The sequence below is a fragment of the Pleurodeles waltl genome, chromosome 4_2 (genome assembly GCF_031143425.1).
Source record: "Pleurodeles waltl isolate 20211129_DDA chromosome 4_2, aPleWal1.hap1.20221129, whole genome shotgun sequence".
NCBI lineage: Eukaryota > Metazoa > Chordata > Amphibia > Caudata > Salamandridae > Pleurodeles > Pleurodeles waltl.
The window spans coordinates 466,195,005-466,206,026 of record NC_090443.1 but is presented as its reverse complement, the minus strand read 5'-3'; the positions used below and the strand labels follow the sequence as shown (position 1 = coordinate 466,206,026).

The following is an 11,022-nucleotide window of genomic DNA, read 5'->3' as shown; positions in this document are numbered from 1 at the left end:
AGGAGAAGCATCATCACACCAGGCTGGTTTCCAGTACCACGTTGGGTCTCTGCACCAATGCAGCTGGTAGTATTGGTTTTGGGGCTATCCTTAGCCCCGATTGGTGTAGAGGAGAATGACTGGCCGAGTGGCATGACATTGGTATTAAAAGGAATGTGGCATTATTGGAGTTATTTCCCATTGTGGTTGTGGTCACGATCTGGGCCCTAGTGTTCAAAGATAGATCAGTGATATTCTGTTCCGACAACATGGCTGTGGTGGAGGCCATTAATAGGCAGGATGCTTCTTGCAGGTTTGTGTTGCGATTACTGAAACATTTAGGCCCTCATTCTGACCTTGGCGGGCGGCGGAGGCCGACCGCCAAAGTCCCGCCGTCAGGTTACCGTTCCGCGGTCGAAAGACCGCGGCGGTAATTCTGACTTTCCCGCTGGGCTGGCGGGCGGTCGCCTTCAGACCGCCAGCCAGCCCAGCGGGAAAGAGGCTTCCACGATGAAGCCGGCTCGGAATCGAGCCGGCGGAGTGGAAGCTGTGCGACGGGTGCAGTTGCACCCGTCGCGTATTTCACTGTCTGCGCAGCAGACAGTGAAATACATTTAGGGGCCCTCTTACGGGGGCCCCTGCAATGCCCATGCCAGTGGCATGGGCACTGCAGGGGCCCCCAGGGGCCCCGCGACCCCCCCTACCGCCATCCGGATCTCGGCGGTCCGACCGCCGGGATCTGGATGGCGGTAGGGGGGGTCGGAATCCCCGCGGCGGTGCAGCAAGCTGCGCCGCCGCGGAGGATTCAATGGGGCCGCGGTACACTGGCGGGACCCCGCCAGTGGTGCCGGTCCGACCGCGGCTTTACCGCCGCGGTCGGAATCCCCATTGGAGCACCGCCGGCCTGTCGGCGGGGCTCCCGCGGTCCTCCGCCCTGGCGGTCAAAGACCGCCAGGGTCAGAATGACCACCTTAGTCTTATTGTGTCTGAAACTCAATATTACCTTCCGTGTGAGAAATGTCCCTGGTGTTCATAACAATGCTGCTGATGCTTTATCTCGCTCATTGATGCAGGATTTTCGGAGGTTCCACCCACAGGTGGCGGAGAAGATGACAGAGTTCCCAGCTTATCTGTGGAAGATTGGAGTCCTACCCTCTCTGAATTAGTAGCTGCATCCCTAGGAACCCGCACCCAGGGGTCATACGAGAAATTATTTAAGCAATATAGAACATTTTTAAGCACTCTCCAAATCTCTGAATGGTTTTCAACACAGGCCATTTGCCTCTTTTTAAGTAATCCTAGGGAACAAGGAAAACCAGTTTCTTGTGCAAGCGCTCACCTTGCTGCTATTCGCTTATTCACAAAATTATATAATAAGTAGACCGAGCTGAATGCATTTATCATTAGGAGGGCGGTGGCCGAATGGACTCGCCTACATGGTGCAAAGAAGGACACTAGGCGCCCCCTAATGGTTCCCGTCTTAGGGGTTCTCCTTGCCAGCCTCGATAAAGTTTGTACTTCCCCCTTCGAGGTGACACTGTTTGCCGCAGCATTCTCCTCGGCCTTTTATGACGCACTCCACGTGGGCGAACTAGTGGGGTCATCTAAGGGTAATTTTACAGGGGGTCTCCAGTGGAACGATGTACGTATGGGCTCAGATTGCGTAACAATTTGGTTACAAAGATTCAAAACAGATCGACAAGGGAGAGGGTCGACCATTAAAATCAAGGCAGGGCACAGCTCCCCTTTGTGCCCAGTAGTTTGCTTGGGCTCCTACCTAGCGGTTCACCCAACAACGGGGGCCCCAGCATTGTTCCTTAATAAGAATGTGGAGTGCTTATCCCTGTATCAGTTCTCAACAGTAATGACGGCGGCACTAGAGGCTGCTGGGGAAGCTCCAAAGGGTTACTCACCGCATTTATTTCAGCTTGGGGTGGCTACTCTAGTGGCATGTGCTGGGATGTCACCTGCAGAAGAGAAGACAATTGGTAGATGGCCTTCCAATTGCTATAAACGTTACATCCGACCTGAGTTGCAATGACAAATGATATGCACGCCTGTTTTTTTATTCCTTAGGTGCTGGTTACTCATGCTGGTTTCTTTCATTTCAGTATTATGTAGTCTAATGTGGTTTGGGTGCTCAGGCACTCCTTTGCCCGGCAGGCGGCCTGCAGATTGCAACTGCTCAGTAAGCAGAAGCCGGCATCAATTTGTGACGTAGCCTTTCCGTGGTGTGGGACTGGTGGTCTAGGAGTCACGCAGCTGCAGCAACTGGTGAAGATGGCGAAAGGGTGCGAGGGACTCCAGTTCCCGGACCTCATCGTCATCCATATAGGAGGAAATGACCTGGTTCGACTGGGTCGCAAAGCACTCAGAGAAGCGATTTTAGCAGAAACAACCCTGTTATTCAAGGAATTCCCAAACACTGTTGCATGGTCGCATATGGTACCCCATCGCAACTGGAGTCTGAACCCTACATCTAGGACCATGAATGCGTCCGAGAGTCGACACAATACAGAAATGACAAGGTTGTGTCCTGGTCAGGCCGCTTATGGAATATCCCACACAGACTGCTAAAAGGTGCAGACATGTTTTACAGAGATGGGTTGCATTTATCTGATGCGGGCACAGACTGTTTCATCGCAGACATTTAGGCCTTTTCCCACAGCTTGTTTGGGGGTGGGGAGGGCAATGGACCTCTGGGTCCCTGGTCACCCTGTGATGGGAGAGGAGATACTAAAGTCATCCTAAGCAACAGAGGGGTCCCCAAGGCAGGATCCCCTGGATAACACCGAAGGTAGGATCCTGCAGTCCTGAACTAACCTGCGGATGTACACACCAGCTTAGGGTTTAGGAAGCCCAGATCACTGGGGTGGGCATGGGGCTCCCACTCCTGGCTGCCCTGTTACACCCCCACGGCAATTGGTGTTTGGGGAGGGGGCGGAACCCGGAGCACAAGGACCACAAGTGTGGGGAACCGCCTCCCCCCCCACCCAGGGATACAGGTGAGGTACAGGTCACCTGTGTGGTCCAACAGAAGTCCGGGACGTGGAGGGATCCATTAGATGCTGGGGTGTTAGCAAGACTTACGACTTGATTGAGTGAATTTTGATTGACATGTTATGAATTTATTGATGTCATTTTTTATTGAAATTAACTGCGTGTTTGTAATCCCAATGTTGTAAATAAAATCCTTCCAATGAAAAAACAGACAGTATTTGTTGGTTTGCGTGTGGCGGGTGTTGGGGCGAGGGCCATCTCGTGCCTCTGGGTTCTATGGTAGAGTGCCCCCCCAATTGTGGGGGCGCGGCTCTTAGAGCACGGGACGCCGTGGCTCGAACCCTGGGTACTAGTTGTGCGTTGGCTGGCCATTGGCACTTCCACCCTCTCACCTCGTGAGGTAGGAGGATGGAGGTGCATGATCCCGGAGTCATGCGGGCCACGTCATTTCCGTGTCTGGCTGCTGGTGCCGCATCCGTTGGAGGGGGGTACTTAAGTGTCCTACAGAGAAGGCCTCAGCCTTATCGTGGATGCGGCATGAGCAGCTGGGGCCTGGAATGGCTTAACCCACCCTCCCATCCCCTGGATTTAGGTTTAGAGTTTGGCTGGAGAGGAGATACTAAAGTCACCCTAAGCAACAGAGGGGTCCCCAAGGCAGGGTCCCCCAGATAACACTGAAGGTAGGATCCTGCAGTCCTGTATCAACCTGCAGATTTTCAACCTGGGGGTTAGGGAGCTCAGATCGCTGGGGTGGGTATGGGGCTCCCGCTTCTGGCCCCCCGTTACACCCCACTGTGAATTGGTGTTTGGGGAGGGGGCGGAACCCGGAGCATGAGGACAAGGGACAGTGAAATGTGGGGAACCTCCCCACCAGGGATTCAGGTGAGATACGGTTCACCTGTGTGGTCCAACTGAAGTTTGATATGAGGAGGGATCCATTAGATGCCAGGGTGTTAGCAAGACTTATGACTTGATTGATTGAATTTTGATTGACATGTTATGCATTTATTGATGTAATTTTTTAATTGAAATTCACTGTGCGTTTTTAATCCCAACATTGTAAATAAAATCCTTCCAATGAAAAAACAGACAGTCCTTGTCGGTTTGCTTGTGGCGGGTGTTGGGGCGAGGGCCGTCTGGTGGCCTTTAGGTTCTAAAACACGGATGTGGTGTCAAGGCGCTCTTCCATTGCAGCATCAGTATTTTTCCAACAGAGCGTCGTGTTCAGTTTCTACGGACCAACCTGTGGACGGAGAATTCATTAAAAAATAATAGCGTTCAGGGTTGTATCTTTTCAGTGCAGGCACTTATGTTCTTTAACAATCTTCCCTGAGTATGACTATTCCTGTTTTTATAGCAACAGATCAAAACCTGACTGTTCGTAAGAAGTCAGTATTAGTTTACTGTAATTTTGTCATACTAGCACCAAGTAACCCATATTGGCAACTGGCATTTCATAAAATGATTATCACAATATAACAAAACAAATTCTATTTCTCAAAGATTCTTTGTATGATGTATTTTTATTTGAATGTTTACATGCATATATAATCAGAGATGTATATATATATATATATATATATTTATACATTGTTACAACTTCAAACTTGCAAAAAATTCCCATAAAATGTGAACACCAAGCTGTCCATGCTTTGCACCTTATACACATTTATAATTTTGTATACACTACTAAAGAACTATCCAATACAATGTGGTCTTTTACCACTTTTATGTTGAAGTGTTAAAATTATACTTGGCATCCATTCTCTTTAAATGTAGTTGTGAAGTTTTCCAACGTTGTCTTCAAAGTTTGGGATCCGATAGGTAGTTTCTGCCCATCTTTTGGCCACTGGAGGATGTAGCTTTGCCTGCCCAAGTGGTATGACCACCTACAGAAAGGAAAGAGAAGCGTGTTCGAATTAAAACAACAAGTTTCAAAGAAAATGCTATTTCCAGGTATACTATAGAGGAACGCTCTCCTTGTGTTGCAACTCATCATACGTTTCATCCAGCAATACAGTTTTTAGGTCTGTTTAGCCGAAACCTTTTGAAGTTTGTAAAATTCTGTTTAATATAATGAATAATAAGTGCTTTAAGCCAGCCATATTCATCTACTCGTCAGCTGTTGCCCCATCCACATTTTCTTCTGCAACCTGAAGCATATAGCATAAGGTAGTGGGTCAACCGCTTCAGCTATTGGCTAACTCCACTGTGGGTGTACAATGGTCCTTCTTTCACAAGTACAGAAAGTAGTTTGCCACAGTGCCAGAGACTACTATGCAAAGTATGATTTTTGAGACCAAAAATTATTATCGTTTTTAGCTTATGTTATACTCTGAAATGTCATGGACCTAAAAGCTCTCCTAACAAAGTATTTAAAAAATCATGACAAAACAAAAAATGCTTTGACAATGCAAGTGGTGTAACAAAGTTCCCCGCAGACCCCTGGTGTGGGTGGGGGTGGAGGGTGGCAAGCCTCAAGGGGCTTCCTCAGCGCAGTGCACAGTGCAGGGGCGGAAGGTCCCTGACTGGGTCCAAGGGGGAGGTATCCCCCTACAAGTGCTTTGCCGGGGGTCCCTTAAGTTTTGTTACACCACTAAACAATGCCAAATGACTAGAAGCCAGTAACAGACCTACTAGCTTTGCCAATGCTTGTTCTCCATTTGAGTTTTATTCTATCTAAACTAAATGAACATCCAGAAAAAGCATTTGGCACCTGAAGAACAAAGACCCTATCACCACCGAAGCGTCACTTTCAGTGACACTCCGGTGGCGTTATGCACTGCGCCGTATTTACAAGGTGGCGTTAACCAACTTTTTAGGCCAGATTTGCAAGGCCCTATCTCCACTGGAGCATCACTTGTTATGATGCTCCAGTGGCGCTGTGCACTGCGCTGTATTTATAAGGTGGCGTTGAGCCACCTTGTGTGGCTTAAGCCCATGTTGTAAATGCAGCCCCTTCACACGCCGCACTTTGAGTGGAAGGGGCATGCAATGGGTGTTGCTGTGGGCATTCCACAGCAACACCCATTGCATTTTGATGTTGCCCCAGATTTACGAGGAATCGTACATCTGTGACAGTGCCAAAATCTAACACCAACCTAGGGGTGGCGTTAGCTAGGTGCAACAAGAGTAAATGCGTTAATTTCCCCTCGGTTTTTGCTCTTTCTATTTGTGCTGCACATAGAATAAGCAAATCAACATTAAATATTGTTTTTGTGCGGGAAGGTGTCCCTTCCTGCACAAAAACAATCTCCCCTGCAACACAGCCATTCTTGCACCATGGCACAAGGGTGGCTGTATTGGCGCTCGGCAGCAAATTTAGCGCTGGCGCAGAGGGAAACACAGGGGAGCACCGTATTGTTTTTAACCCTATAAGTGCGGGCGTCGGGCACTTGCCGACGCCCACACTCCCTCCCTGGTGCGGGTCACGACCAGTGGCTGACACCAGGGAGGGTGTTAAAAATCCTCCGTTGCAATGCACCGGAGGATTTATTTATTTTTTTTCCCCGTTGGAGATGCGGAACACCTTTCGCGTCTCCATCCCGCCCCCCTCCCGCCCCTTTGTGACGTCGTGCTGACATCACATTTTTTCCCAACCGGAGCAGAAGCGGATCAGGTAAGAGTGCTCTTCTGCTCCGGTGGGGAAAAAAAGGCCAAAACGGCCTCCCCAGATTCCAGGGAGGCATCGATGGAAAGGGGAGGCTCTCCCCTTTTCATCGATGCCTCCCTAGCACCGTTTCCTGGCCATGGAAACGCCCCTAGACACCAGGGATCTTGTTTGGGGGAGTCAGCCCCCTTATTTTATTATCGGTACTGTTTTGGGGGGCAATCGGGGGCGATTGCGCCCCCCAGATTAAAAAAAAATAAAAAAACATTAAAACAATAAAAAAAAAGAAAAATGGTGGGGTTGGCCCTCTGAACACGGACCGACCCCTGGGGGTCAAAAAACAAATCTAGTTTTCCCTGGGGGGGGGGGGGGGCAATCGCTCCCCCAGGGAAAACTAAATTGTAATAAAAAATTCAAATTGTTGGTGGTCAGCCCTTAGGGTGACCATCTATGGGGCCATTTTTTTTTTTTATATACAAGGGAAAGCACACATGTATGAAAAAAAAAGTTATGTAAAATTAGTGTCTTGCTTTCTCTCTCTCTCTCTCTCTCTATATATATATACACACATATATATTTATATATATATTTTTTTTCAGGTCGAGCATTGCAGCGCGCATGCGCTGCTTTTCTGATGTGTTGGTGTGTATCTGGGCTTTTAACAACGCCCGCCTCACGCCCATCACTACCACTCATTCGTGGGCTTGCCCTTCAAAAATCCTTTGATAACATTGGTAAATGGTTTACCTTTGTCCCTCCTTGGGGAGGTTTTGTTACCGCCTTGGCCATCGCCCCTGGTACATGGCTAATTGCACTTTTGCCATTACGTTTAACTGCGAGCGAACTTCTTTTCCTTTTGTGTATCTCTTCCCCTGATGCTCATGGTGGCCGTGGCGCTGTGAATCGGCTCCCTTATGTGAAAGTGTTTAACTTAAAATTTTCAATTTATGTGGCAAGAAAAGTCGGGTTAGGATTTTATAACGCTAATAGCTCTAACTCGAGCAGATGAGAGACCCATTGCATTGTAAATGCTTGTTTTTCTTTTGTGTGTTGTTTTCTGGGAGCCACAATTGGCCCCCCAGGGAAACCACACATATACATAAAAGTTATATATATATATATATATAATGCCAAACAATTTCACCGCACTCCACGAGGACCTTGATCAAGACTCCTTGGTAAGTCGAAACGCACTGGTGGTTATTGACTGCAATAAAATACACGTTTATTTGTACCTCGTGGAGTGCGGTGAAATTTTTCGGCATTACATAATTTCGAGATTGGTCTTCTCTGTCACTGGGCACCAGCAGTGGAGTGCGCCGCCCAGCAACCCTTCGACCACTTTGGGGGTTATTACAACTTTGGAGGAGGTGTTAATCCGTTCCAAATGTGACGGAAATACCACCAGCCGTATTACGAGTTCCATAGGATATAATGGACTTGTAATACGGCTGGTGGTATATCCGTCACTTTACTGTCACTTTTGGGACGGATTAACACCTCCTCCAAAGTTGTAATAACCCCCTTTGTTTCTAAACATATATATATATATATATATATATTTATATCTATATCTATATATATATTTATATCTATCTATCTATCTATCTATCTATCTATCTATATATATATATATGTATATATATATATATATATATATTTATATCCTATATATATGCAACACAAATTGGTTAAAAGATTGTTGCGCAGCGCACTCCACTGCTGGTGCTCGGTGATGGAGGAGAGCAACCTCGAAAATATTTTGTGAACAAGAATCTCACCGCACTCCATAAGGTTCAAATTGACATGTTTTATTGCAAGTATAAAAAATGAAAGAAAAGAGGGACTCATTTACCGTGCTCAAGACTCCTTGAGAGTCGAAACATGTAGGTGGCTGTTGCTTGCAATAAAACATGCCAATTTGAACCTGGTGGAGTGCGGTGAGATTCTTGTTCACAAAATATATATATATATATATGCATGCATGTATGTCTTTTCTGTAGTGGCAGTTGCCATGAAGTAGCGCAGATGGTTTATTGTCCTACTGCAAAGGAAACACATTTATATGTATTTAGCTGAGTGGATTAGTAAAGGCAAGCATTACCTGCGATTTAAAACAAATGTTATGCCAGGGGGACTATGGAGATATGAGTGGCACTTTTGCTGGGTAGTACTGAGGGAATTAGAAGAGGAGGTAATGGGAGGCAGAGCACCAAAAATGACTGTCGCACTGGGTGCCACCAGCGCTGAAGGCTGTGATGATGGGTATGTGGTAAGGTGAAGTAATACATTATTTTTTGTTTTTTTCAGTGTTTTCAGAGAATCTGCAGAATTGGAGAAGAAGCGAAGGTAAGGTGACGACATTTCCTATTGTACACAACAAACATACCCACGAGCAATTTTGTGACTATCTGCCTTCTACGTAGGCTAGTAATTTAGAGGGACAGTTTAGCCATAGAGTGCTCTCTTGGCAGCCCCCCTGTTTAGTTCAGCCTCAAATTCCACCTTTTACTGGTGACGCTGAATGTAAAGTCGATACAGCTAACTTTTTGCCAGTCGACTACATCCATCTATTTTTGGATGTTGACTTCCTTCAGAAAATTGTGCAGCAAACAAATTTGCGTGCAGACCAATTCTGAGGGAGGGTGGAGGCACTCTAGGGCCCCGTTCTAGGGCACGCCAGTGGACTCCCACTTCGCTGGCGGAGTTGCAGATATTTTTGGGCCTTACGCTCAAAATGGGGTTAGTGCAGAAACCCACCTTGCAGTCCTACTGGACGACTCGCACGGTTTGGGTAACTCCCATCTTCGCACCATACATGAGCAGAGATCGTTTTTTGCTACTGCAGCGCAAGCTGCATTTCAATGACAATTCTGCTGCTTTGCCCCGGGACCATCCAGACCATGACAGGTTGTTCAAAATTCGGCCTGTCGTGGAACATTTGTCTGCCAGGTTTCCAGAGATCTATACTCCTGGAAAGAATATAGCAGTTGATGAGTCCTTGATCCTATACAAAGGACGGCTGCTTTTCAAACAGTACATTGCAAGCAAAAGAGCTCGCTATGGCATAAAGCTGTAGATGCTGTGTGAGAGCTCTTCTGGCTATGTGTACAGCTTGAGAGTGTATACAGGGAAGGATTCTAGCCTAAACCCTGTAGGTTGCCCTCACGTGTTAGGGGTCACAGGTAAGATTGTATGGGAACTTGTTCAGCCACTTCTTTACAAAGGTTATAACCTTTATGTGTTCAGTGAGCTCTACAAAGCTGGCACTGTGGCCTGTGGTACAGTTTGTTGTAACCGCAAAGGATTCCCACAGGAGCTTGTTTGCAAGAAGCTCCAGAAATCAGAGAATACTGCATTGCGTTCTAACGAACTGCTCGCAGTCAAGTTCTTAGATAGGCGTGATGTATACGTGCTCACTACAATTCATGATGAGAGCACTTCTCCCATCACGGTTTGGGGACAGATGGCCGAAGTCCACAAGCCCATCTGTATACTTGATTACAATAAGTACATGGGCGGAGTGGACAAGAACGACCAGGTTCTTCAACCATACAATGCGTGTTGTAAAACTCGCACGTGGTACAAGAAACTGTTTACCCACCTGATTCAGATGGCAACATATAATGCGTATGTTGTTTACCGTCAGACAACCACAGGAAGACTCATGACTTTCCTTGACTTCCAGTTGTCTGTAATTGAAAGCCTCACTGCTGTTACAGAAGCAGCAGCAGCCTCCACCTCATATGTTCTGGAGGATGTGGCAAGGCTGCAGGAGTGACACTTTGCTGATCGCATTCCTAAAACACCCAAAAAGGATCGTCCATGTCGTCGCTGTAAAGTGTGCTCGAAGCATGGAAAGCGGCAGGAGAGTCAGTATTGCTGTCCCCAGTGTCCATCCAAACCAGGCCTCTGTATCCCTATTTGCTTTACGTTGTATAACACTAAAGCAAAGTTCTGGGAAATCGACTGAGGTTGAGCTGCCGTTGGGTAATCCTTTCAGTGGCAGTGCATGGATACCGAACGTCCATGGGCCACTCTTTCGTTAGGCAAGGAGCCAAAGAATTTTACTTCATCTACTTCATCATGGACTTCCTTTTGGACTGCTTGAGAGCTAAATCCACCGTCAGAACGTGGTCGGTGTTCTGTTCAATTAACATGCATTATATTCCCCCTACTGCATATACTAGTGGACAGAACATATGCCACATTGTCACAGAGTACCCTTTCTTCGCCAGCATGTCTACCTTACTTTCAACAGTAGATATGCTCTCTCAGTTCGAGGAGTCACTTTGTACGGCATACTTGGAAACCCCCAACTTGCATCCACAAACTAGTGTAGGTTCACTTGTCAATTATACAGGATTAGCCAGGACTCTGATGAGAACAGAGACATGAATGGGTAAGGAAAGCTTATGGTAGGTGTGCCTTCA

General features: G+C 47.1%; 1 protein-coding gene across 1 annotated transcript in view; it reads right to left on the bottom strand.

Annotated features, from left to right (window-relative positions):
- Positions 1-4,512: 4,512 nt before the first annotated feature.
- Positions 4,513-11,022, bottom strand: part of LOC138292914 (complement C3-like) — a 2,405,892-nt gene continuing 2,399,382 nt past the window's right edge. Inside the window, exon 41 of the mRNA XM_069231788.1 lies at positions 4,513-4,868. Coding sequence (XP_069087889.1) covers positions 4,727-4,868 — 142 coding nt within the window. The 3' untranslated portion in view covers positions 4,513-4,726. The remainder of the gene's footprint in view (positions 4,869-11,022) is intronic.